This window comes from Saccopteryx leptura, chromosome 12 (assembly GCF_036850995.1).
Source record: "Saccopteryx leptura isolate mSacLep1 chromosome 12, mSacLep1_pri_phased_curated, whole genome shotgun sequence".
NCBI classification, from domain to species: Eukaryota; Metazoa; Chordata; class Mammalia; order Chiroptera; family Emballonuridae; genus Saccopteryx; species Saccopteryx leptura.
This window is the reverse complement of record NC_089514.1, coordinates 9,798,021-9,825,769: the sequence shown is the minus strand read 5'-3', so window position 1 is coordinate 9,825,769 and position 27,749 is coordinate 9,798,021. Positions and strand designations below refer to the sequence as shown.

Below are 27,749 nucleotides of genomic sequence, written 5' to 3'. Positions count from 1 at the left end.
GGTGGGTGCAGCTGTTCTGAATGCAGACTTTCAAGCTGCGGCCTTCCTCCTGCCCTGCCGCCTTCCACCCCAGAGGCTCTGGGACACCAGGGCCCCCACCCTTGGCCCTGTCCCCTTGGCATGCATCGAGATTGTTTCTTCCCTGCTAGGTGAGTTCCTGCTCCTCCATTCCCTTCCCACCTTCCAAAATACTGTTGCTGTTTCTTGACAGCATCCTTCCTGGTTTTCTTTCTTTTAAAAAAATTTTTATTGATTGATTTTAGAGAGAGAGAGAGAGAGAGAGAGAGAAATATCGACTTAATGTTCTGCTTATTTATGCCCTCATTGGTTGATTCTTGTATGTGCCCTGACGGAGGATCAAATTCACAACCTTGGCATATGGGGTCGATGCTCTAACCAACTGAACTACCCGGCCAGGGCTCCTTTCTGGTTTTCTAACTCCTTGTTGAAAGAGAGTTTAGGAGCCTGGGGAAGGAATGGGCTTTGGAGACCTGAGAGAGGGAGTATGTTCGATTTGCCATATGTTCGTCTAAAAGTTCGTGCTCGTTGCAGATTGAAACTTACACTGAGAAAAAAGAGCCATGGTATTTATGCTTTAAGAATACAGCCCCGAGCCCTGGCCGGTTGGCTTAGTGGTAGAGCGTCGGCCTGGCATGCAGGTGTCCCGGGTTCGATTCCTGGCCAGGGCACACAGGAGAGGTGCCCATCTGCTTCTCCACCCCTCCCCCTCTCCTTCCTCTCTGTCTCTCTCTTCCCCTCCTGCAGCCAAGGCTCCATTGGAGCAAAGTTGGCCCGGGCACTGAGGATGGCTCTGTGGTCTCTGCCTCGGGTGCTAGAATGGCTCTGATTGCGGCAGAGCGACGCCCCAGATGGGCAGAGCATCGCCCCTGGTGGGCATGCCGGGTGGATCCTGGTTGGGCGCATGCGGGAGTCTGTCTGACTGCCTCCCCGTTTCCAACTTTAGAAAAATACAAAAAAAAAAAAAAAAGAATACAGCCCCGGGGTAGGCATTTATCCCGAGGAATATGCTGCAAGGTGATGTGTGCTTGTGTGTAGACAGTTTAGTGAGATGAATATGGTGGCTTTACATGATGTCTCCAGTCCTAGTGGGTTTGGGGCTGATAATCTTGAAGAGTGTAGCCTGACCTGTGGTGGCGCAGTGGATAAGCGTCAACCTGGAAACACTGAGGTTGCCGGTTCAAAACCCTGGCTTGCCTGGTCAAGGCACATATGGGAGTTGATGCTTCCTGCTCCTCCCCCTTCTCTCTCTCTCTCTCTCTGTTCCTCCCCCTTCTCTCTCTCTCTCTCTCTCTCTCCCTCCCCCCTCCTCTCTAAAATAAAAAAAAAATTAAAAAAAAAAAGAGTGTCATTGGAGGTTACCGCAGCCACCTCCCATCATCCCCTGGGGCAGGGGAAGGTGTCAGGCGCAGCAATGGAAAGGTCTGCAGCAGAGAAGCAGGGGAGAAAAATAAGCTGGTGGAGAGGAAAGGGGACTGTTGGGGGTGCTGGAGGATCTCCACTTGCCTTTCTAGATCCACTTTCCCCTGTTCTGATGATTCAAAGGGGTTACATCAGTGACTCCCTTGTCATCTGGCTTCTGGTTGGGTTCAGCCAATGGGGCATCAGAAGAACGGAGGGAGAAAGTGGAGATATTTATTCCCCGGGCTCCCTGTCTGTAGAGTCACCATGGGTGGTGGTGTCCCCTAGAGCAAAGGTCCTAATTTTTTAGCTTCTGTCAGATGCCCTGAGCTACCCTTTCTGTCCTTGGATCCTTTAGACCCAGCTGTGACTAGAGCGCCCCCTACTAGTCCCCAGAGGTACGTCATGCCCCTGTCTTTTCTCTGCACCCTGCACACACACTTTTTGCACACAGCCCCTTTTATTGAACTTTCCTGGAACTGCCTAGTTTAGGCGTATCATCTGTTTCCTGCGGGACCCGGCCTGGGATGTCTGCAAAAGGTATCAGTCCGCCAGATACTGGGACAGGTTGTATAACTGCTCATTCCTGAGCTTCGTTTTCCTGACCCGCTCCGGGCTTGACGTTGCTGGTGAAGGTATGCCAGTTGTCCTGAGCGGCACAGCTTTGCCCAGAACAACTTTATTTTTCCAGATGGTCAGAGTTTTCCGCGGTAGATAAGACTGGTCTTGCATTGTTGGTTTCTCACATACGTAAATCATACATTTTCTTTTAGAAGGGCGCCTTTTTGTTTTCAGCACTTTGCTTAGGGAGTCGTCAAATGAAGAAAGGAATACATTCTGCGAGCTAACAGCTCTTATCCATCACCTAGGGAGACCCTGTGCCAGGGTGGTGAGATGTGAACCATCCTGAGTTCTAGCTTCTTTTTTCCCCACTTGGCTAACCATGTGAGCCTGGGACATTTTTTTCACCTCCAAGGAGCCCGAGGAGGAGCACCCACCTTCAGGGGTTGGATGAGGGACGAGCCAATGAGATATAGTCCATGGAAAGGTGTAGTTTGCCTCTGTGCCTCTCTAAACGCTCCCTAAATAGTAGTTGTTATTAAAAATTCTCATTAAGTTGGGGAAGTATATTCAGGTGCTGTGGATGAAAAACGTAGTTATAAAGTAGTTTTCAGGCTGTGCACTTGTTGCCTTGTGCGCATGTTTGGTGCCCCGGGAGTCGTTCAAGCCTCGAGTTCTGGTTCATTAGGAACCCGCCAGTTTGGTGGTGGTTCAGGGCATGGCGACCGGCCACCTGAAATTCAAGAGCTGGCATTCGAAGGGGTGGGAGTTGGTCCTCCGGAGATTGAGGCTGGAGGTGTAAAGCCGTCTAGGGCCAAAGCTGACCATATTTTTTTTTGTCCTCTGGTTTGTTGGCTTGAACTTGGAATCTTGCTTTCCGTTCACTGACCTTGGAGAAAGGAAGGCGATTAAAATGGGCCGTAAAACTGGGAGGAGAAAGGGAAGGGGGGGGGGGTTGGGTCTGAGGAAGCTGCCCTGGCCCGTGGTGAGGATGACTGTGCTGTTTCCCAAGCTTTGCTTTTTTTTTTTTTTTTTTTGAGAAAATGAAAAGATAGAAGTAATTTACTAATGAAGGGCAGTGCATCCTAATGAGGTAAATTCCAACAGCTCTTAATATCTTAGCCCTGGCCCGGTAGTGCAGTTGGTTAGAGCGTGGTTCCCATATATAGGTTTGGGCCCCTGTCATTTACAAGAATCAACCAGTGAATGCATAAATAAGTGGAACAACAGATCAATGCTTCTTTCTCTCTCTCTAAAATCAATAAGTAAAAATTTAAAAATATTTTATTACACAAATATTACATGATTATTTTGAAAATTAAGAATTAAAGAGAAGGCCTGACCTGCGGTGGCACAGTGGATCAAGTGTTGACCTGGAACGCTGAGGTCCCCGGTTCAAAACCCTGGGTTTGCCCAGTCAAGGCACATATGGGAGTTGATGCCTCCTGTTCCTCTCCCCTTTCTCTCTCTTTCTCTCCTTTCTAAAAATGAATAAAATCTTTAAAAATAACAAGAATTAAAGAGAAAATAAATTAAGTCACCTGAAATTGCCTACCTGTAGATCATTATTGATAATATTTTCATGTATCACCTTATAGATTTTTTCATGTGCATCTATATAAGTAAATCCAAAATGGGATTATTTTACACTGTGGCTCTGTAACATGCATTTTTCTTTTAATAAGTATATCCTTCTGTGCCAGTGAATAGAAATCCATTTTTTTTTTCAAAATTTTAATTGAGGTTTAATTGACATATGACATATTAGTTTTGGGTATACAACATAGTGATTTGATATTTGTATATATTACAAAATGATCGCCACTGTAAGTGTAGTCAACATCTGTCACCATACATAGTTACAAAACCCTTTTTCTTGTGAAGGGAATTTTTAAGATCTACTCTCTTAGCAACTTACAAATATGGAATATAATGTGCAAATGATTAACTGTAAATAAACCCCAGACTGTACATTGCATCCTCATCACAGAAATCTGTTATTTTTAAATGGCCATGCAGCCTTTATTGTATGTCCTTGCTTTAAATGCAACCAGTGCCATACCCTTGAACTTCTAAATTTTTTCCAGTGTTTCTTTATTATAAGCCAAGCCTGCAGTCGTTTGCTTAGTGTCTGAGACTCTGTTGGTGTCTCTGCCAGTTTTTTTATTTTTTTTTATAGAGACAGAGAGAGTCAGAAAGAGGGATAGATAGGGCCAGACAGACAGGAATGGAGAGAGATGAGAAGCATCAATAATTAGTTTTTCGTTTTGACACCTTAGTTGTTCATTGATTGCTTTCTGATATGTGCCTTGACCATGGGGCTACAGCAGACCAAGTAACCCCTTGCTCGAGCCAGTGACCTTGGGTCCAAGCTGGTGAGCTTTGCTCAAACCAGATGAGCCCGTGCTCAAGCTGGTGACCTCAGGGTCTCAAACCTGGGTCCTTCCTCATCCCAGTCCAATGCTCTATCCACTGTGCCACCGCCTGATCAGGCTCTGCCAGTTTTTTTTTTTTAATAGCCAAAGTCCATGCCTTGCACTTTTTTAATATCCCCCCCACCAAAGCACCCAGCACAGCTTCCTGATAGGCAAACCCTAGTTGGTTGTTGAATTTGACATTGAAGAGGATGACAGCGTGGGTTGTATAACTATGATTCCATTATTTAACTTCCCATCTAATGCCATTACCTGTCGGCCTTTAAAACACACGTGCTAGTGATGTCAAGACTTCATCAGGCGCCCTCCCTCTTGGGAGCACCCAGCCCCTCCCCCTCCCCCTCCCCCCTTTCCTCCCCCTCACCCCAGACGTGGTACCTTTACCTTTCTCTCTCCTCAGCTCCAAGAGCTCTTCCTTTCCTTCGGTGACCTGTGTTCCTGAGCCTACACAGCCCAGAGCTGGCTCACTTCTAGTACTTCTGCAACCTCTAAATACACTTTCTCTTACAATTTGAAAGAAAGAAAAGACTACGTCGGACTTTCTATTCCCTGTGACAGTTCTAGGAACACTGGCCTGGCCCTTAGGTTTTCAGAGCCCTTCTCGCGTTGTTTGGTCGTGCAGATCTTGGGATGGCCACTATTATCGTTGCTGTTTTGCAGTGGAAGAAACTGAGGTTAAGAGAGTTTAGGTACCTTTTATGCTACACCAGGCTGCCTCTTTAAGTTACTGACTTAAAAGAAAAGAGACATATCTTAACTCGGGCATTAGTATCTATGGTGTTGCTTTTAGGTACCAATCACACAAAGATGGAGTAAACTGTATTTAAGTACAGTAATTGGTAGCTGTTTTGCAAGATAAACTTAATACATATTTTTTTGGGGGGGAGGGGAAGAGTCATGCTGATGCTCTCTAACTAGATTTTTTTTAATTTTTTTATTTTTCTGAAGCTGGAAATGGGGAGAGACAGTCAGACAGACTCCCGCATGCGCCCGACCGGGATCCACCCGGCACGCCCACCAGGGGCGATGCTCTGCCCCTCGGGGCGTCGCTTTGCCTGGACCAGAGCCACTCTAGCGCCTGGGGCAGAGGCCAAGGAGCCATCCCCAGTACCCGGGCCATCCTTGCTCCAATGGAGCCTCGGCTGCGGGAAGGGAAGAGAGGGACAGAGAGGAAGGAGGGGGTGGGGGTGGAGAAGCAAATGGGCGCTTCTCCTATGTGCCCTGGCCGGGAATCGAACCCAGGTCCCCCGCACGCCAGGCCGACGCTCTACTGCTGAGCCAACCGGCCAGGGCCTCTCTAACTAGATTTGCTGGCAGCAGTCACAGTCATTGACAAACTCCAGCTCTGCAAGAACCGTTCCTGTATCAGTAGCTCCTCGCCGGGCTTTTGCTTTGCAGTGACCTCTCTCTGGCCCTGGGTGCCTTTTCACAGGTCGGTTTCACTAAGGGAAAGATGACTCATGCTTTTCTTTCTCTTTCTCCCTACCTTTTGGGTCATCAGCTATGACAGAGACTCCACTTTCAACGTGTTTGTGGGAAAAGGACAACTGATCGCAGGGATGGACCAAGCTCTGGTCGGCATGTGCGTCAACGAGAGGCGTTTCGTGAAGATCCCCCCAAAGCTCGCCTACGGGAGCGAAGGCGTTTGTAAGTTTCGTCATGTGTTTGTGAACGCATCTGCAGAAACAGCCAGAACATTTGCAATTTGCAGGCTGTTCAGTCAGGCCCACCGGAGGAGAATCTTTGGAAGCTTTAGATTGGGGAAAATAAGAAGCAGTGACACACACACACACACACACACACACACACACACACACTCACATAACAGAGCTAAAACGTCTGCCTTGGGCTCATTCCTTCTAGATAGGAAAGAAGTTGTTATTATCACGGGTGTATTGGATGTTACCCTTGTCGAGAGGAAAATTTCGTGGTTTTTCTCTTTTCTTTCAATTTCACTTGGCTCCTATGGGAAGTGGATGCCTGTGTGCCCTTGAGCCCTTGGCAGCCCGCGAGGTGTTGAATCTGGCCCGAGAGGCGGCAGCTTCTCAGCAGGAACTCTCTTTGATTTCTAGCGGGTGTGATCCCCCCCAATTCAGTGCTTCACTTTGATGTCCTCCTGATGGATATCTGGAATTCTGAGGATCAGGTCCAGGTTCACACTTACTTCAAGCCCCCCAGCTGCCCTCGGACCATCCAGGTGTCTGATTTTGTCCGGTACCACTACAACGGGACGTTCTTGGACGGGACGCTCTTCGATTCGAGGTAAGTCCCACGTTCATGCCACTGTCAGCGAGATGCCCCGGAATTCCTCTGTCTCGCCCGCTTTTTGTGTCTGTGGAGAAACCAGAAAACGGACTCTTCCCAGCCTTCACCAGCATCAGCTTCCTCACTTCAGGCTTTGGGGTTCTATTTGATGCTCCGGACAGCCCAACTCAAGTTGTAATACTTCTCAGGAACATCGAAGAGCAGTGTTTCTCTAAATTAATCGTATTTTCAGATCTCATTGAGTGAAGGGCCCTATTACCAAACAGTTCATGCAAGTGTTGGTTCATTTCTGTCGTTTTCCCATGGAAGGAGGAGGGGAAGGCTGAGTGTATATGTGAAGCTCTAGAGAAGGGTGGGCGTGAGGTGCTAGGCTGGGGACAGGGAACCCTTTCCTCCCGTTCTCGTCTGTTTGGTTAGGTGGAAGGACGGGGCTGTTTTTGTGAAGCGCTGTGGCCCAGTTACGTGGATTTTTATCAATTTGAGGACGTCTGCTCTGTGATGGGGAACAGAGATCCGTAGAAGGTTGTCTCCAGGGAGGGGGGTGGGTTCACTGTTCCGCTGAGACGTGGGTGACAAAACCACTGCGGAGGGACCAGTTAGAAGCGTCCTGATGGGCGTGGAACTTTTCTTTCCCCTTTTCTCGTTGGTTTCCAGTCACAATCGCATGAAAACGTACGACACCTACGTGGGAATCGGCTGGCTGATCCCCGGAATGGACAAGGGGCTGCTGGGAATGTGCGTGGGGGAGAAGCGCGTCATCACGATCCCCCCTTTCCTGGCCTATGGGGAAGACGGGGACGGTGAGTCCCGCCCCCCTCTGGCCACTCACTCCCATCGGTCCTTATTTCTATTGCAGCGATTAATGCAACTTGCTACTCGAAGCTCCCCAGATCTTTGGATCGAGAGCACCGATTTTCAACCAGCGTGCCACATGAAATTAAAAAATAAATGTACTGGGTTGACATGGTTGGCCAAACCGTACAGGTTTCAAGTGTTCAACTCAATATACTTAATGCCAGCCACACAATGCACTACCGGACTATTGAGTCAGGGGCCTGACCTCTTTTCCCTTAGATTGTCAGATTTAAAAATGACAACAGCCAACACAACAGTAGCCGTCCAGCGTGAATGCCCTGTCTGGAACCATGAATATATGGGTCATGTCATAGAACTGCATCTTATTGGTCATGTTGCATAATAATAAGGTTGAATCTGACTGGTTAAGTCTTAGTACCAACAATCCTTACATACAAGCATAAGCTGATTTTAAAACAATTTTATTTATTGATTTTAGAGAGAGAGGAAGTGAGAGAGAGAGAGAGAGAAACATGGGTTTTGCTATTCCACTTATTTATGCATTCATTAACTGATTCTTGTATGTGCCTCGACCAGGGCTTGAACACACAACCTTGGCGCTACCCAGCTAGGGCTAAACTGATTGACTTTTTTTTGTGTGTGTGGCAGAGACAGAGAGAGTCAGAGAGAGGGACAGATAGGGACAGACAGACAGGAAGGGGAGAGATGAGAAACATCAGTTCTTCGTTGCGGTTCCTTAGTTGTTCATTGATTGATTTCTCATATGTGCCTTGACCGGGGGGCTACAGCAGACCAAGTGACCCCTTGCTCGAGCCAGTGGCCTTGGGCTCAAGCTGGTGAGCCTTGCTCAAACCAGATAAGCCCGCGCTCAAGCTGGCGACCTTGAGGTCTCAAACTTGGGTCCTCCACATCCCAGTCCGATGCTCTATCCACTGCACCACTGCCTGGTCAGGCTAAGCTGATTTTTTAAAAGTTCACCTTGGAGCCCAGGCTTGGCTTGTCGTGTGGTTCACTTGCCCAGGCCTACTCCTTTGCCTGGTGCAACAATGGCAAGTAAGAGGGTTGAGGTCAGTGGTTTGTTCTTTTTTTTTTTTTTTAACAGAGTCAGAGAGAGAGTCAGAGAGAGGGATAGACAGACAGGGACGGAGAGATGAGAAGCATCAATCATTAGTTTTTCATTGCGCATTGCAACACTTTAATTGTTCATTGATTGCTTTCTCATATGTGCCTTGACCGTGGGCCTTCAGCAGACCATGTCGGGGCGTGCTGGGGACCCACCCCTTGCTCGAGCCAGCGACCTTGGGTCCAAGCTGGTGAGCCTTGCTCAAACCAGATGAGCCCGTGCTCAAGCTGGCGACCTCAGGGTCTCGAACCTGGGTCCTCTGCATCCCGGTCCGACGCTCTATCCACTGCGCCACCGCCTAGTCAGGCAGTGGTTTGTTCTTTAACCTCCTTTTACCCCAGAGTACTGGATTTAGAGATCTTTATTGGTTGATGCTGGATCTTTGCAGGAGAGCTAGTGCCCGATAATCTCGCCATGTGGATCATCACGTGGGTGATATTCAGTGAACCCTTGTGTTAGGAAGATCCAGGAGAGGCAGTACCCCAGAAGTGACATAGAAATGACCTGAGGACTGGTCATATTTTAGGCTGTGGTTGCCTCCTTTTTCTTTTAACTCAGCTCACTTTATTTATATCTTGTTTTGGAGGTATGTAGAGGATTGAATTTTGCATACTGTCTTTTAAACATTGGCTATGGATTCCAAAGACCAAACCTCAGTGTTGTTCTGCAGAACCAGAGCTGAGCTTTGGAATCTGTGCCTTTGAACGTCTGTGATTTGCATTTGTACACAAACAGAAACCCCCAGAGGTATGTCCTGGGGTTAGCATGTGGGTGTGCCCACCTACAGCCTTGATTTGCCAGCACAAGCATAGAAAATATGGTCAATGTCGTTTTTCATGTCATTAATATCCTTTTCTGAGGAACTCAGGCTTCAAATTATACCTGCGAGCCCAGTGTGAGACACCGGGGAGACCACCCACGAAGAGGAAGAGCATTTATTTCCTTGGCTTGAAAACTTCAAGCAATGAGTGACACTAAAACGGAGGGCATTGAGTTGCAGTCAAAGTGCCTCCCAAATCTTGTGTCCTGATTTCGTCACCTTCCTCCATTCCACTCTAGGGAAGGACATTCCTGGGCAGGCATCTCTGGTGTTTGATGTTGCATTATTGGACCTCCACAACCCCAAGGATGGCATTTCCGTTGAGAACAAGGTAGTCCCCAAGAACTGTGAGCGACGGAGTCAGAGCGGGGACTTTCTCAGGTATCATTACAACGGCACGCTTCTGGACGGCACCTTCTTTGATTCCAGGTGAGGACCAGGATCTCAATACTCCGTCCCTGTGGACTTGGAATTAGTCTTTCCATCTCCAATACGGGGTCTCATTTTCTGGTACTTAGTTCCTTCAGAATCTGTTAGAACTGTCTCTTTGGAGCGTGCGGTAGATGAATGCAGGGAAACAGGAGAGGCTCACTCCAGACGCCCACCATCCCTCTCTACTGTGCTCAGCTATCCGAGTACAATCCCAACTCTGGGGTCCACGGTGGGGAGTGGCCAGAGGGGAGATCCAGGCGGTAGGATGGGAAGAGAACAAACTTGGTGCCGGAGACCTGGGTTCCAGTCCCAGTGTACGGTGCACTGGCTGTGTGAGTGAACAGCATCTGACATCTCTAAGCTTTAGTTTTTTACCTGTTATTAGCACCTTTCTCAAAGAGATGGTAAGAGATAAGGGTGAAAGTGCTTTGCAAACTTGAAAGTCTTTTTTTTAACATAGATATTTTAATTTTATTTATTTTGTGACAGAGAGAGAGACAGAGAGAGAGACAGATAGGGACAGACGGACAGGAAGGGAGAGAGATGAGAAGCATCAATTTTTCGTTGTGGCACCTTAGTTGTTCATTGATTGAATTCTCATATGTGCCTTGACTGGGGGACTACAGCAGACTGAGTGACCCTTTGTTCAAGCCAGCGACCTTGGGCCCAAGCTGGTGAGCCTTGCTCAAACCAGATTAGCCTGCGCTCAAGCTGGCAACCTAGGGGTTTTGAACCAGGGTCCTCTGCATTCCAGTCTATCGCTCTATCCACTGCGCCACCACCTGGTCAGGCTTGACAGGCTTTTTTACTGCAGGAGACTGGTTGGATGCATTCAGCTTCCTTCCTGCTGTGGAAAAGGCTAATTACGGAGCCTCTGTTGTTATTCAAAGTTGTGCTATTTGTAAGGCTCAGCCTGCAGGTGTGCAGATGGCTGGGATATACCAGCTGTTCCATGTGTCTTACTTCTTCAAGTGGCATGTGTTGTTTGCAAACCACTCCTGTCAAGCTAACAAGTTATGACAGCAAGCTAGCTGTCCCTCTGCGATAGTAAACTTCAAATTCTTTTAGTTGTCCAGAGACATTACAGAAGAAGTTTTGTATAGTCTCATTTTATTTGAATCATTTTTCCTACTCCTAAGATCTTTTCTTCTGATTTTTTTTGTTTTTGAAAAAATAATAGTCATGGTTCAAAATGAAAGCCCAGTATGCACCGATACATTGTCCCACTGGTCCCTGCCTACCTCCCGTTCTCCTCTCCTGTAGCGACTACAAGTTAGCCACTTTTATTACTGAGTTCCTTGTTATTCTTCTAGCGTGTGGGTGTTTTCCTAGTGCAGATGTAAGTAAATACAAATGCTATCCTGTTTTCTCCCTTTATGGGGCATAGCATGTAGAATGTGATATATAGTATTGTTAGTGTCAAAGTGACACTGGAATGTTACTGGCCACTGGAGCTCGGTTCAGCATCCTTGGTACTCGAGTGGTGTGTGTCGGGGGAAGAAGGGGACCCTCAAATTCATTTGGAAAAAGAGATAATCAAGAGTATTGCTTTGGGCCTGACCTGTGGTGGCGCAGTGTATAAAGCATCAACCTGGAATGCTGAGGTCGCTGGTTCAAAGCCCTGGGCTTGCCTGGTCCAGGCACATATGGAAGTTGATGCTTCCTGCTCCTCCCCACTTCCTTCTCTCTCTCTCTCTCTCTCTCTCTTCCTCCTTCTCTAAAATGAAATAAAATCTTTTAAAAAAAGGCACTGCTTTGGAGGTGCAGGGCATAGCACACTCTCGTTCCTGGTGGGACGGGAAGTGGGGGACTATATATCACTGACTGTATATGAAAGACCGATGACATTCACGTCCTGCTTCCCTGTGAAGAGGGGGACTGGGTGACTGAGGGACAAGGAGAGGAGGAAAATTCTTCATTGTGTACTCAGACTTTGAGGATTTTGAACCATGCCAATGTATCACTTAGTAGAAAATAATAATGTTTTTTTTAAAAGAATATTTTCTATCATACAAATTAAAAAGCTATAATAGTTAAAGGTGTGACACTGGCCCAGGAGGAGTTAGACCATGGAAAAGGGTAAAAATTCTAGCCAGAGACTCAAAAGCATATTTAAGAATGTGGTACATCATAAAAGTCAGATTATATTTTGATGAGTGAGGGAAAAAAACAGTTATTAAATAAAGGGTGTAGGAAACACTAGCTAACCATCTGGAAAAAAATAGTTAGATCCTTACCGTCACACTGAATACCACAACAAATTCCAGATGGACTGAAGATTTAGACGTGAAAGCATTTATAAGCATGGAGAGAAACTGTGGGAGGTTATTAATATTTACTCTGGTAATGAGGACAGCAGGGGTTGATGGGAAATCATTACATTTTATTGTATATCTTTGCATTGTTTTACTTATACAATAAGGGCATAATACTTTATAAAATAAAAATTCTAATAAAGACTATTTTACAGGATAAGAAAATAAAACCATTAAAAGGGCCTGAGGAAAATGCGGCAAGCAAATATTTATATCCTCTAAGAGAAAAATGGTCTTTCAATTAAAATCTAATTCCAGGGACTGAAAGACAGAGAACCAAGCTCATCTGTGACAAGTAATAACAGACACACACAAACTGGAGGTTTTTCTGTGATAGAAAAAACAACAACAATCAAATATTCATCAATAGGAGAATTGGTTAAATAAATATGTACATTCACCCAACGAAACACTAGGGAGACGGGGAAAATAAATGATTTCTCTCAACGTATTAATATGGAAAAATCCCAAGGCGAATAAAAGCAAGGCGCAGAATACGTAGCAGACGTAATGTAGCGAGCAGTTAGTTAGGCCTGAGCAGAGCAAGGATGAGAGGCCAGGTGCAGAGGGTCAGTTTAGCAATGGGCAGTTTAGGGTGGCCCCTCAGAGCGACTTCTGTTCCCCAGTTTTAAGGTGGGACCCCACCCCCAGAGTGACTTTTATTCCCCTGGCATTTCGCTCAGATTTTTTTTTTTTTTTTGTATTTTTCTGAAGCTGGAAACCGGGAGAGACAGTCAGACAGACTCCCGCATGCGCCCGACCGGGATCCACCCGGCAAGCTCACCAGGGGTGAAGCTCTGCTCACCAGGGGGCGATGCTCTGCCCCTCCGGGGCGTCGCTCTGCTGCGACCAGAGCCACTCTAGCGCCTGGGGCAGAGGCCAAGGAGCCATCCCCAGCGCCCGGGCCATCTTTGCTCCAATGGAGCCTTGGCTGCGGGAGGGGAAGAGAGAGACAGAGAGGAAAGAGAGGGGGTGGGGTGGAGAAGCAGATGGGCGCCTCTCCTGTGTGCCCTGGCCGGGAATCAAACCCAGGTCCCCCGCACGCCAGGCCGATGCTCCACCACTGAGCCAACCGGCCAGGGCCTCGCTCAGATTTTGATTGGAATCATTTTAAAATTCATCAATTAGCCCTGGCCGGTTGGCTCAGCGGTAGAGCGTCAGCCTAGCGTGCGGAGGACCCGGGTTCGATTCCCGGCCAGGGCACACAGGAGAAGCGCCCATTTGCTTCTCCACCCCTCCGCTGCGCTTTCCTCTCTGTCTCTCTCTTCCCCTCCCGCAGCCAAGGCTCCATTGGAGCAAAGATGGCCCGGGCACTGGGGATGGCTCCTTGGCCTCTGCCCCAGGCGCTAGAGTGGCTCTGGTCGCAACATGGCGACGCCCAGGATGGGCAGAGCATCGCCCCCTGGTGGGCGTGCCGGGTGGATCCCGGTGGGGTGCATGCGGGAGTCTGTCTGACTGTCTCTCCCTGTTTCCAGCTTCAGAAAAATGAAAAAAAAAAAAAAATTCATCAATTAGTTTGGGGAGCATTGATAACAGTCTCAGCTTGGTCGTTGGGGAGCCTGGTGGTTTTCCATCATTGACTTCAGTCTTCTTTTAAAGTTGTTTGAAACTCTTCTACACTTCAAGCCCCCCCCCCCCAAGCTCTCTCAGCCTCTGGGCCTTGGCCGCCCTGTGACCCATGAGCCAATCCCGTATCCCTGTGTCCGTCATCTTCCCCAGCCCCATGCAACCTCTGCTGACGCTGCCAGGTGCTGGCTTCCCCTGCTCTGAGGCACCTGCCACCTCTGCCACCGCCAGGTGTCTTATTTCTTTATGAGGGACTGCATCTCATCAGTGACCCCCTTTCCTGACTGGCTGGCAGTACGCAGCTCTTTGCTGGTGACCCAACAGCTGCTGCAGAGGTTGACACCCGGGGGGGGTGACGGGGCAGAGGGCTGAGCCCACCCCCCTGTGCAGCTGTGTGCCATCCTGTCCCCCCTGTGCGGCTGTGTGCCATCCTGTCCCCCCCGCGCGGCTGTGTGCCATCCTGTCCCCTCCTGTGCGGCTGTGTGCCATCCTGTACCCCCTGTGCAGCTGTGTGCCATCCTGTCCCCCCCCCCCGTGCGGCTGTGTGCCATCCTGTCCCCCCCGTGCGGCTGTGTGCCATTCTGTCCCCCTGTGCGGCTGTGTGCCATCCTGTCCCCCCGCGCGGCTGTGTGCCATCCTGTCCCCTCCTGTGCGGCTGTGTGCCATCCTGTACCCCCTGTGCGGCTGTGTGCCATCCTGTACCCCCGTGCGGCTGTGTGCCGTCCTGTCCCCTGTGCGGCTGTGTGCCATCCTGTCCCCTCCTGTGCGGCTGTGTGCCATCCTGTCCCCCCCTGTGCGGCTGTGTGCCATCCTGTCCCCCCCGTGCGGCTGTGTGCCATCCTGTCCCCCCCCCCGTGCGGCTGTGTGCCATCCTGTCCCCCCCCCCGTGCGGCTGTGTGCCATCCTGGCCCCTGTGCGGCTGTGTGCCATCCTGTCCCCCCCCCGTGCGGCTGTGTGCCATCCTGTCCCCCTGTGCGGCTGTGTGCCATCCTGTCCCTCCGTGTGGCTGTGTGCCATCCTGTCGCCCCCTGTGCCGTCCTGTCCCCCCTGTGCGGCTGTGTGCCATCCTGTCCCCTGTGCGGCTGTGTGCCGTCCTGTCCCCCCTTGTGCGGCTGTGTGCCATCCTGTCCCCTGTGCGGCTGTGTGCCGTCCTGTCCCCCCTGTGCGGCTGTGTGCCATCCTGTCCCCCCCTGTGCGGCTGTGTGCCATCCTGTCCCCTGTGCGGCTGTGTGCCGTCCTGTCCCCTGTGCGGCTGTGTGCCGTCCTGTCCCCCCCTGTGCGGCTGTGTGCCGTCCTGTCCCCTGTGCGGCTGTGTGCCGTCCTGTCTTCCGTGCGGCTGTGTGCCATCCTGTCCCCCGTGCGGCTGTGTGCCATCCTGTCCCCCCCTGTGCGGCTGTGTGCCATCCTGTCCCCTGTGCGGCTGTGTGCCGTCCTGTCCCCCCCTGTGCGGCTGTGTGCCGTCCTGTCCCCTGTGCGGCTGTGTGCCGTCCTGTCCCCCGTGCGGCTGTGTGCCATCCTGTCTCCTGTGCGGCTGTGTGCCATCCTGTCCCCCCCCCGTGCGGCTGTGTGCCATCCTGTCCCCCCTGTGCGGCTGTGTGCCATCCTGTCCCCCCCCCCCGCGCGGCTGTGTGCCATCCTGTCCCCCCTGTGCGGCTGTGTGCCATCCTGTCCCCCCTGTGCGGCTGTGTGCCATCCTGTCCCCCCTGTGCGGCTGTGTGCCATCCTGGCCTTCCTGGCCCCAGTGAGGACAGCAGGGCTGGGCCCCTCGGGCTCCGTCTCCGTCTCCGTCTCCGTCTCTGCAGCCTCCTCCCGGGCGGGCTGTGCAGGTAGATGCGCTTCCCCTGGGGTGAAGGGATTCACATGGCTACCATTTCTTCTTGCCCCTTGGCTTTGTGGTTTCTGAGGGGTGTTGAGAAGGAAGACTCCCCTGTCTCCCCCAGTTTGAAGGCCGCCCCCCTTTGGCTGTGTTGGATGAGGTGATGGCGAGACTGACCGTCTCTTTCAGGACAGGCTTTCTGCCACGTCTGCGCCAGGTGGGCTGGGTCGTGGGTACAGCCTGCTGTGGTTCAGAGTTGGGTGGTAGACGTGGCAGAGGAAGTTTTACTATTTTATTCTGGAATCGTCGGGCTTTGGGGAATCGACTCTTGTTCTCACCAAACTCGTAATACTTGAACTTAGCTGGCAGCTCACACCGGGGCTGGACCTCACCACCGAGCGGAATGCGTGGGCCGCCAGCCAGTGGCACTTGGGAAACCCAAGTCCTCACCAGAAGGTAGCGTGGCGAGCGGGGATTACAGCAAGGAGAACTCGCCCAGGCTGTGGTGGAGCCTGCAGAGCTCAGCTGCTCTCAGTACACACGCTACTTTTCTGGCAATTTGAATATTCTTGTCCCGCATTTACAGATGTTCTCATCTTTAGCTGCTGGAGACATTGTCCTTGGAAACAGTCTTGGTTTCAGATAAAGGGTCCCCTTGATGCTTTCTTCATTAACTTGAAATGGTTGCCAAGTGTACAGTCCAAATTACATTCGCTACATTTCTGTGGCTGCTCCTGGTCACTGTGTCCCTTTCATAACTTGATCGGCAGGTTGGAGGGCTTATTTCTGGGGGTGCCTCTGTCGATGGCCACCTCTGCGCTGTGTGCGGACAGAGGAGCCTGTTTTCTGGTTGTGTTGTCAGATTCCCAGGTTCACTCTGTTCTGGGGGCTGGTGGCCTCTGTGTCCTGTTGCCTTACGGTGCTAATGTCACAGCCCCTGTGGTGTCTGTCCCTTGTGAGGAACCCCTTTCTTTTCTTCTTTTCTAGCTACTCACGGAACCGCACCTTTGACACGTACATTGGGCAGGGCTACGTGATTGCTGGGATAGATGAAGGTCTCCTCGGAGTTTGCATCGGGGAGAAGCGGAGGATCGTGGTCCCCCCTCACCTGGGGTACGGGGAGGAAGGGAGAGGTGAGTGTGCTGTCTTCTCCGGGTCTAACGAGGTGATGCCGGCTGGCTGCTGCAGGCTAGTTCCAAGCAACCAGGGCTTCTTGACCAAAATGTTGAAAGTCAAGCCCAGCTGAAGGCCCGAGTGCCCGAATCGCTTTAGTGTCTAGAGATGCTCTCTCTGTTGTTTCCCCTTGTCCTCCCTGCCCATTTTCCTTTTCCCTTTGAAAAGTCTTCAACCTACACCACAGTTGGAAGAACTGTATCGTGAGCGCCTCTACACGTGACGGGCTTTGTTGCTGTCGAGCCATTTGAAAGATTGCCAAACCCACCTTTTGCTTTTTAACAGCTTTATTGGAGGAATAATTTATACACTCTAAAAATTCACCCACTTTAAGTATACAACTCAATGACTTTCAGTAAATGTAGGGAGTTGTACGACCCCCAAATATAGTTTTAGAACAGTTTCTGTCACCCTAAGCACAGACGCCTCTTACACAGATAATATATGTTGACTTTAGAAAAAGAAAATAGAGATAAAAACACAGAACTCTCCCATCATTCCACCCCCCCCCCCAGGAACAAGCATTGTAATGTGGTAAGCGAAAGAGCAACCCCAAAAGATGTCCATGTTCGGTCCCCAGATTTTTTTTTTTCTGAAATTGGAAACTTCAGACAGACTAGGGAGGCAGTCAGACAGACTCCCGCATGCGCCTGACCGGGATCCACCCGGCATGCCCGCCAGGGGGCAATGCTCTGCCCATCTGGGGCATTGCTCTGTTGCAACCAGAGCCATTCTAGCGCCTGAGGCAGAGGCCATGGAGCCATCCTCAGTGCCCGGACCAACTTTGCTCCAATGGAGCCTTGGCTGCGGGAGGGGAAGAGAGAGACAGAGAGGAAGGAGAGGGGGAGGGGTGGAGAAGCAGATGGGTGCTTCTCCTGTGTGCCCTGGCCAGGAATCGAACCCGAGACTCCTACACGCCAGGCCAACGCTCTACCACTAAGCAAACCAGCCAGGGCCTCGGTCCCCAGATTTTGAGAGTATGTTACCTTCCATGGCAAAGGGGACTTGGCAGATGTAATTAAGGTAAAGATCTTGAAATGGAAGATTATCCTGGATCATCCAGGTAGCCTTGAAGTACTTACAAGAGTCTTTGTCTTCAAAAAGAAAGAAGTCTTTGGCCCTGGCCGGTCGGCTCAGCAGTAGAGCGTCAGCCCGGTGTGTGGAAGTCCTGGGTTCGATTCCCAGTCAGGGCACACAGGAGAAGTGCCCATCTGCTTTTCTACCCTTCCCTCTCTTCTTTCTCTCTAACTCTCTCTTTCCCTCCCTCAGCCAAGGCTCCACTGGAGCAAAGTTGGCCTGGGCGCTGAGGATGGCTCCATGGTCTCCACCTCAGGCGCTAGAATGGCTCCGGTTGCAGTGGAGCAATGCCCCAGAAGGGCAGAGCATCGCCTCCTGGTGTGCATGCTGGGTGGATCCCGGTCGGGCACATGCGGGTATCTCTCTGACTGCTTCCCCACTTCTAACTTTGGAAAAATACAAAAAAAAACCCCGAAAAAACAAACAAAAAAAGAAGTCTTTGTCAGAGGGAAGCAGGAGCTCAGAGAGAGGAGGAAACGCTAAGCTGCTGACTTAGACGAGGGAGGGGGCCGCGGGCCAAGGAATGAGGGTGGCCCCGAGAAGCTGGAGAAGGCAAGGACACAGCGTCTCCCCTGAAGCCTCCATGAGGAACGCCCAGTCAACACCTTGAAATCAGACTTCAAACCCCCAGAGTTATGAGAATAAGTGAGCATTGTGTAATGCCCCCAGGTTTAGGGAACTAAACAGCAATAGGGAACTAATATGACCACGGGGTGAATGTTCTTCTATGCTTGTGAGCATATGTGATCTGTAGATAACAGGAGACACACGTCCACCTATGTGAATACTGACAAAAATGGGACCTGTGCACATAACTTTGTAATTTTTCTCTCCACCAAAGTTGTTGTGGACTACTCTCAATGCCAACAGGAATTTTTAATGGTTGCATAGTATTCCATGCCTTATTTCCTTTTTTTTTTTTTACAGAGACAGAGCGAGAGTCAGAGAGGGATAGACAGACAGGAATGCAGAGAGATGAGAAGCATCAATCTGCAGTTTTTCGTTGTGGCACTTTAGTTGTTCATTGATTGCTTTCTCATATGTGCCTTGACCATGGGGCTACAGCAGACTGAGTAACCCCTTGCTCAAGCCAGCGACCTTGGGTCCAAGCTGGTGAGCTTTGCTCAAACCAGATGAGCCTGCACTCAAGCTGGCGACCTTGGGGTCTCGAACCTGGGTCCTCTGCATCCCAGTCCGATGCTCTATCTACTGCGCCACCACCTGGTCAGGCTGTTTTTTTCTTATATTCCTTTTTTTTTTTTTTGCCAGCTGGCTTAGGAATTTGTTTTCTTTTTTGCTGATGGGATTCTGGCTGGCCTGCTAGGCTGATGACTACTGATATGTCATAGGGATCTTTGGAATTTTCCCAGGAGGGTTTGTCCAGAGTATCTAAGAAAACATCAGGTTGCTTGTGCTGTGGAGAAACATATCTTTTTTTCCTCCGTCTTAAATTTCTGATGATTTATAAAGCCCCGGTAGATGACAGATTCAGACTCACTCAGCAGGCCTTGCTTCCTGCCCTGTTTGTCTGGTGCCCTGATGCTTTGTTGTTTTGTGTCGTGTAAACGCCGGCTTCTAGCCAAACCCGTGCAGAAATAGCAGACTGCTCCCTGAGTATTGATGTTGTGTAATGATGCCCTCAGGACTAATCCCTCCTTTTCTCTAAGAGGAACATATTGATGGGAAACACTTGCTTAAATGATTTTTCTCCTTTTGGCTTTCTATCAACTATGAGACAGAGCTCTGCAGAGAATTATATGAGGTTCTGGGAAGTGTCCGAAGGCTCATACATGTTCTGGGCGTGAGGCTGCCTCATCCTGAGTCATATGCTGCCGTGGGGAGGGGCGCCCGGTCGTGTAACACCCAGGTGCCTCTGTTCCGGGCTCACCTCTGTTCTCTTTATTGGCACCCATGCCTTCTTGGTGGGGTGTGATAGGACTGACCTCAGACGGGTGTCAGGACCCAGAGGACGTTGGTGGTTTCCTTGCCGCCTACCACAGGGCCAGAAACATAGGGAACGTTCAGTAAAGGTGTGTGGAATGAATGCAAGGGTGGGCTCTCCATGGGGTTCACTGGCTCCATTCTGTGCACTGCTGCCTTTGGTTGTAGCCGTTTCCCCCGCCCCGTGGTGGCAGATTGAACGAGAGAATGTATGTGAAAGATGCTTTTGTAAATGGAAGCATTGTTCAGGGGTCGTGTTTTCACAAGTGGAGCAGGCAGAAGAGAACGCTGTATTAATGATTGTGTGATTAAGAAGCAGACAGGCGGTGTTGTCGAGGCCCTTCGGGAATGTTGGGTGCACTGCGTCCTAAGGGGTGCACGTGGGCCGTCGCGGCTGGGGGTTCTTCCCCGAGAACGTTCGGTTGGTTTTCTTCCTCCTGGGCAGTGACTTTTACTCGACGGGTGAGCCTCACCACGTCTGAGCTTCGGGGTCCTCCTCTGGGTGAACTCAGCATAAATTTTTCAGGCTCCTCGGCGATTCCGTGGGGCAGTTGCTCGCTCATCACCTTGAATTGTAGTCCCAAACTGTGCTCCTAACTGGCCGTGTGACCTGGCGGAAATTCGTGCCTCAGTTTCCCCATCGATAAAGCGAGGGTTAGTTTACTTGGAATGGACCTTCCAGCTTTATTCTTCCGGTAATCTCTAGGATCTCACACCCGAGTCCCTGGGCTCCTTCCCGACGGGACGCCTGTGAGGACACACGGGGCGGCACGTGTCCTGCTGCTTGGAGAGTGTCCTCGTTCATTCCCCGTGTCTGTCCCTCAGGGAACATCCCCGGCTCGGCCGTGCTGGTGTTTGACATCCATGTGATCGACTTCCACAACCCGGCAGACTCCATCAGCATCACCTCCCACTACAAGCCCCCCGACTGCTCGGTGCTGAGTAAGAAGGGGGATTACCTCAAGTATCACTACAACGCCTCGCTTCTGGACGGGACCCTGCTGGATTCCACGTAAGGGCCGCCGGGAATGGCGGGGGTGGGGGGAGCCTACCCGAGAACAGTCCTGCATTCCCAGGCAGGACTCTTCTTTTCATAAGATACCGGTTGAGAACTTTCCTCTCCGTGGTCCCCCCCGGCCCCCTTGCCGCATGGCTCAGACCTGTGTCACTCACTGCTCATAATGTTTTATGCGTTAGCTGCCTTTTATTTTCCTTTTTTTTTTTTTTTTGTATTTTTCTGAAGCTAGAAACGGGGAGAGACAGTCAAACAGACTCCCGCATGCGCCTGACCGGGATCCACCCGGCACGCCCACCAGGGGGTGACGCTCTGCCCACCAGGGGGCGATGCTCTGTCGCGACCAGAGCCACTCTAGCGCCTGGGGCAGAGGCCAAGGAGCCATCCCCAGCGCCCAGGCCATCTTTGCTCCAATGGAGCCTTGGCTGCGGGAGGGGAAGAGAGAGACAGAGAGGAAGGAGAGGGGGAGGGGTGGAGAAGCAGATGGGCGCTTCTCCTGTGTGCTCTAGCTGGGAATCGAACCCGGGACTTCTGCACGCCAGGCCAACGCTCTACCACTGAGCCAACCGGCCAGGGCAGCTGCCTTTTATTTTCATTTCTATCTTGGCTGCTGGTCTGAATACCTTAGGGTCGCCCAAGGTGTTCCTTCTTATTTCCATTCCTTACACCTTGCCCAGAGCACCGTACGGCAGGGCAGGAGGGAGCCTTTTGTAAATGTCAATTGATGGAGGTGACTCTGAAGACATATTAAAGGGACCAACAGTATAAACCAGTATCAGGGAGGCTTAGAGGGGCTTTGCTTGTGGTGAGGCTGAATCTTCAGACGTATCTGGGAGTTGGTGCAGCATTCTGTTCTTTGGCAAAGGGACATCTGCAGCCCTTCTTTGTATCTCTGTGTAAGTACATCCATTTCTGTACCAGCTGAGATTCCCGTTTGGCCTTGGGCTTCGTAGGAGTCGTAGGTGCTGCACTTACTCTAGATGGGGAGTCTGCCCCCCACAAGTTCCTCTGCCTTCCAGCTTCAGGTGACGGAGTGTGGCTGGGGACAGCCAGGCCTGGAGAGAGAGCCCCAGAGACATACTGTCCAGACGAGTCTCTCAGCTGCTATGAGGTCCTGCGTACATTAGCATTGAGTGCATTTTATCACGTCCAAAATGTGTCGATTACTAGAGGCATCATTTGATGAATCTTGCTGAGAAAGTAAAAATGTGAACAGATGCGCATTACAGAATTAATGAAATAGGTACTAGCTTCCGGGGGCGAGGACTGATTGGCATGGACCTGACTTAAAGCAGACCTCCCTGCACTGAGGCTACAAGCCCGCGAGGGCAGTGGGTGTGTGTGTGTGTGGGGGGGAGCGTGGCTTGTGGTTGTTTTGGGAGGAAGTGATCTCGTGCCTGGGAACACGGTCCACAAGGTTAGAACAGTCCACAAGGTCAGTGGCGTGCTGTCGCTGCCGCGCTCTTGCTAGTGTTCATGTTTTTGTCTCGTGCTCCTAAGGCCGTGGAACGGGTCCTAGGGGTGGAAAATGAGCGGAGGAATTCAGTTCCCGTGGGGTTAGCATGTGCTTCTCGTGTGTGTCTGTGGGTTCACAACCTTCTTCCAGAGCATCTGGGAGGCACCGGCCGCTCCTTCCTCTTGTCAGAGACTCCATTCTGTACCATGAGGGGTCACCTGTGTGATACGGGCATCTACCAAGAAGGGCGGTGTCCTTGGTGGGCTCTCCTGGGTGTAGGCTTCAGGATAAGGGGATAGTGGGAAGGCTGGCCGGTGTCTGCCCACCTGTGTGAGGAAGAGGAGCCCCTCGGAAACTGGGGCCTGGGCCGCCCGTGCCCCCTGCCCCGTGAGGACTCTATAAACCGAAGAGGCAGTGGGCTGTGGACAGGACAGGGGAATGCCGGTGGGGAGCCCGGGAGGGCGGCCGCAGGCAGGGGGCAGGAAGCTTTGTAAGCACAGGAGGAATGAGGAGAATGTCCCGGAGAAACGCTGGTGGAAAATACAGGCCGAGCTGAAAGGATGACCCGAGGGAAGAGAATGAGTGGGCTTTTCAGATGATGACACATGAAAACAGATTGCTTGCTTGGAGGGTTTTCTTAATGTGTGTTGAAACTGGCCTGGGAGAGGAAGAAGGAAGATTCGCTATCTGATAACTCAGTGAGTTGCTGACGGCTCTGTCAGGCCCGGAAACCCTGTCGTCCCTGGAGGCTGCGAGGGTCCCTGGAGGAAAGCCGGATAAGGCTCCTCTGTGCTGCCGACAAAGGCGGGATTGTGTGTGTGCAGCTCCGCCCAGGCCTTGGGCTTGCTTTCTGCTTTCTGCTCCCTGCCAGGTAGGCAGATGCACACCCTGCTTTGGTTTCCTGGCCCCAGAGAACCAGCTGGGCCCTGGGGTCCAGGCTGAGGAGGGAGAGAACCACAGCCCTGTGCCCGGGGGAGGCTGGAAGCCTGAGTGGGGGGTGTGACCCACAGGGGCTGACCCTTCCGGGCACCAAGGGGCCTCTGTGACAGTGGGGAGGCTGGAAGCCTGAGTGGGGGGTGTGACCCACAGGGGCTGACCCTTCCGTGCACCGAGGGGCCTCTGTGACAGTGGGGAGGCTGGAAGCCTGAGTGGGGGATGTGACCCAAAGGGGCTGACCCTTCCGTGCACCGAGGGGCCTCTGTGACAGTGGGGAGGCTGGAAGCCTGAGTGGGGGAAGTGACCCAAAGGGGCTGACCCTTCCGTGCACCGAGGGGCCTCTGTGACAGTGGGGAGGCTGGAAGCCTGAGTGGGGGATGTGACCCAAAGGGGCCTCTGTGACAGTGGGGAGGCTGGAAGCCTGAGTGGGGGGTGTGACCCAAAGGGGCTGACCCTTCCGGGCACCAAAGGGCCTCTGTGACAGTGGGAGGCTGGAAGCCTGCGTGGGGGATGTGACCCAAAGGGGCTGACCCTTCCGGGCACCGAGGGGCCTCTGTGAGAGTGGGGAGGCTCTTCCCTTTGGCAGTGAAGAACGTTCCCACTGTTTGCTCTTAGGAAGTTACAGGATTTCGAGACTTTAGAGAGAGAGGAAGGGAGGGAGAGAGTGAGACAGGAACAGTAACCTCTTCCTGAATGTGCCCTGACCAGGGATCAAACCCGCAACCTTTGTGCATCTGGATGACGCTTTAACCAACTGAGCCATCCGGCCAGGGCTACATTATCTATTTTTTTAAATTCCCATGGAGATTTCTGACTAGGACATTGGCTGAAAATAAAAATTTGTAAGAGAGTACAAAGAACTTTTCCCCCTGAACACTTTAATGGGCTTTCCCTAAAACCACGGACCGTCTCCTGCATAACTCAGTACATACATTAAAATCAGGAAGTGAGCATTGATACATCACTACCTTTTTTTGTTTGTTTGTATGTTTGTTTGTTTTTGTATTTTTCTGAAGCTGGAAACGGGGAGAGACAGTCAGACAGACTCCCGCATGCGCCCGACCGGGATCTACCCGGCACGCCCAACAGGGGGCGATGCTCTGCCCCTCCGGGGTGTCGCTCTGTTGCGACCAGAGCCACTCTATCGCCTGGGGCAGAGGCCAAGGAGCCATCCCCAGTGCCCGGGCCATCTTTGCTCCAATGGAGCCTCGGCTGCGGGAGGGGAAGAGAGAGACAGAGAGGAAGGAGAGGGGGAGGGGTGGAGAAGCAAATGGGCGCTTCTCCTGTGTGCCCTGGCCAGGAATCGAACCCAGGACTTCTGCATGCCAGGCCGACACTCTACCACTGAGCCAACCGGCCAGGGTGATACATCACTACCTTTTAACTTTCAAACCCCACTTAAGTTTTGCTAATTGTTCCCATAAGGTCTTTAATAGCCGAAGGACCCCATTCCAATATATTCTGCCAGGGAATAGGCTCTCAGTCTTCCTCTGGTTTTCATCTTGACGTTTTTTTGAAGATCACAGCTTGTTTGTTTATTCACAGTGCCCATCGGCGTGGGTGTGTCTGTTTCCCACGAGGAGACGGGACTTCTGTATCCGAGGCAGTGACGGGAGGGGCCGGAGCAGCGATGTGTTCTCCACCTGAGAACGCTCGCAGGTACCAGTGGGTCGATGACCTCACCGGGGCCTTTTCTGTTTCGTTTTCAGGTGGAATTTAGGCAAAACGTACAATATCGTCTTGGGATCCGGACAAGTCGTGTTGGGGATGGACATGGGTCTCCGAGAGATGTGCGTCGGAGAGAAGCGGACAGTGGTCATTCCACCCCACCTGGGCTACGGGGAGGCTGGTGTGGGTGAGTGCCAGTATTAGAGGGTGTTTGGGGCATGGTCACCATTCCAAATTCTGTGCTTTTTGGGGTACCATATTTAGACTCACACTGTGCTGCTTCCATTTTTTTTTTTTTTTTGCATTTTATATTTATGTTTCCATTAGAATTTGCTTTTGTTATTATTTCGTGTTAGTTTCAGGTTTACGGCCCAGTGGTTAGACAGTCCTATCCTTTACAAAGTTCCCCCTGATATTTCCAGTGCCCGCCTGGCACCGTACGTAGTAATCGCAATCCAGGGGTGGGCCAGCGTAGATTGACATTGACGTCCGAATGGAAAATAATACAATAATTAACTAAATAATAATAAAAAAGTAAACTGTTCTGTGTACTCACACCGGTCAACCTACGCTGGCCCACCCCTGCATTATAGATGATGACGTTCCCCGTGCTGCACGCCGCGTCCCCACGACCGCCCGCGCTGTGACTACCTATCTGCACTGCTCTTCCATTCACCTTTTTTACCCGGTCCCCCAACCCTGCTCCCTCCATTTTGAACCCAGGCAATTTCTTGCAGGCAGGCCGGTGCTTCCTCCTGGAACTGTTTCCTGGGACAGGAAACTGTTTCCCGTGATTATATATTAAGTAACTATATCATACTCTGTGATAGTAACTTTAAACAGTACATATTATATATGCATCTACATTCACATGCTTCTTTGGGGCCCCTACTGTAGACACAGTACTGCTCGTGAATTTGAGTTCACAGTCATGCCTTAGGTCATGATTTCTAAGGCATACTTTATTATTCTTACAGTTCCGCCATTAGATTTATTCAAAAGTTCTCCCATTATGTAGTCTCTCCTGGTGGCTTTCAAACTTTTCTCACCGAGACACACAGTAAGAAGTACATACACAATTTATACACATATACGTGTACATTTAGTTTTATATAAAAGGTTGAAACTCACGCTTCATAAAATGATACCTATCCTTTCTATGGGCGGCCCGTCCTGATCTGTTTTATCTTGTTCGTTCATTTAAAAAAAAACCAAAAGAATGCTGGTCACCATCCTCTAACGGATTTGATGACTCATTCACAGTCACCACCTGCAGTTTGGCAAAGCCACATGCTGATGGTGAACTTGGCTTTCACCAGAACTGCCTGCCCTCCAGGAGGCAGCTGGCGTGCAGGAAGGGTGGGGGGTGTGTGTCGAGAGGCCGGGCGACGGACCCTCGGCGCTAACCCCGCCCTCTCCCTGGCGCCAACCCCGCCCCCTCCCTGGCGCCAACCCCGCCCCCTCCCTGTCGGCGCTAACCCCGCCCCCTCCCTGTCGGCGCCAACCCCGCCCCCTCCCTGTCGGCGCTAACCCCGCCCCCTCCCTGGCGCCAACCCCGCCCCCTCCCTGTCGCCGAGGCAGATGGAGAAGTGCCTGGCAGCGCCGTGCTGGTGTTCGACATCGAGCTGCTGGAGCTGGTGGCCGGCCTGCCGGAGGGGTACATGTTCATATGGAACGGCGAGGTGTCACCCAACCTCTTTGAAGAAATCGACAAGGATGGCGATGGAGAAGTCGTCCTGGAAGAGGTAGCTGACCTTTGAGGGCAGTGGGGACTAGATGAGCTCAGGGAGCCTTATTGGGCCGGGGGACCCATTCCGAATGGGAAGCCTTCTCGGAGCCAGGAGGACACCTGGGCTTATCTCCTGTGGTAATGACAGCCTTCACGCTCACGTACCTAGCACGTTCACACTGGCTAAGTTGCAGCTCTTTGAAGAAACCGGGCCCCGAGAGGTGCAGGGACTGATTCCAGGGCTCACAGATGTGGATCAGCGTGAGCTGCTCGCTGCACACCTGCCCAGTGCTCAGTGCTTTCACATCTGTCATCTTGCCTGGCCCTCACCACGGCCATGGAATGGTCCCCAGTTTTCAGAAAAAGCAGCTGTGCACAGAGGAGGTAAATGACTTGCCCGAGGGTCACACAGCTCCCCAGGGTTTGAGCCAGGATCCACACCCCTGTTTGAGCGCCCAGATCCTGTGTCCTTTTTCCTGGAGTGGGGAAGTGGAGTCCCCTGTCCTGTCACAACCCTGGTGAAGTCCTCGCCTGCTCATTCAAGGACATCGCCCCAGCCTTCCCCCTTTCCCTCACACCGTCAGCATTTCCCCGGCTGCTGGAGGGCTCGCATGAGCACTGCCCCTCCTCCTGCCAAGGGGTGCCTTTCATATTGCTGAGTCCCGTGGTCTGTCCTCACGCTCTTATGTCAACACAGCGGACTCCTTTGCACGGCACCTTCTTTCCCCAGCTTCCGGAATACCTCGCTTTCCCAGAGCTCCTTCAGCCTTACCCATGACTCGGATTAAGGCCTGCTGTGACGCAGAGCTCTGAAGAGGTCCCCCTATCCCTGAAGTCCTTACAGTGGCTTGTAAAGGCTCTGCCAGGCCTTCCACACCCTGCTCACTGTGACCTCCTCTCCCACTGTTCCCCTCTTGCTGGTCTGTTCTGTACCCACACTGGCATGCAGCCCCTGGGCCTTTGCACCAGCTCTCCGGTCTGCCCAGGGGACTCTTGCCTGAGATAACTGGCTCCTTCCCTCACTTCCTTCAAGCCTTTGGCTAAGTCTCCCTTTTCCCCTGGGGTCTAACCCTGACCACAGCGTTGGTCCTCGACCCCTCACCCACTTGCACTTTTTTTTTTTTTTGTATTTTTCCGAAGCTGGAAACGGGGAGAGCCAGTCAGACAGACTCCCGCATGCGCCTGA

At 51.5% G+C, this 27,749-nt stretch overlaps 1 protein-coding gene across 2 annotated transcripts in view; it reads left to right on the top strand.

Annotated features, from left to right (window-relative positions):
• FKBP9 (FKBP prolyl isomerase 9) overlaps nucleotides 1–27,749 on the top strand; it is a 34,641-nt gene that overhangs the window by 3,825 nt on the left and 3,067 nt on the right. For both annotated transcript variants that reach the window (XM_066354006.1, XM_066354007.1), the window contains exons 2-9: nucleotides 5,917–6,062; nucleotides 6,488–6,677; nucleotides 7,335–7,480; nucleotides 9,679–9,868; nucleotides 16,556–16,701; nucleotides 20,585–20,771; nucleotides 24,876–25,021; nucleotides 26,416–26,579. In XM_066354006.1, the coding sequence (XP_066210103.1) occupies nucleotides 5,917–6,062; nucleotides 6,488–6,677; nucleotides 7,335–7,480; nucleotides 9,679–9,868; nucleotides 16,556–16,701; nucleotides 20,585–20,771; nucleotides 24,876–25,021; nucleotides 26,416–26,579 (1,315 nt within the window). The remainder of the gene's footprint in view (nucleotides 1–5,916; nucleotides 6,063–6,487; nucleotides 6,678–7,334; nucleotides 7,481–9,678; nucleotides 9,869–16,555; nucleotides 16,702–20,584; nucleotides 20,772–24,875; nucleotides 25,022–26,415; nucleotides 26,580–27,749) is intronic.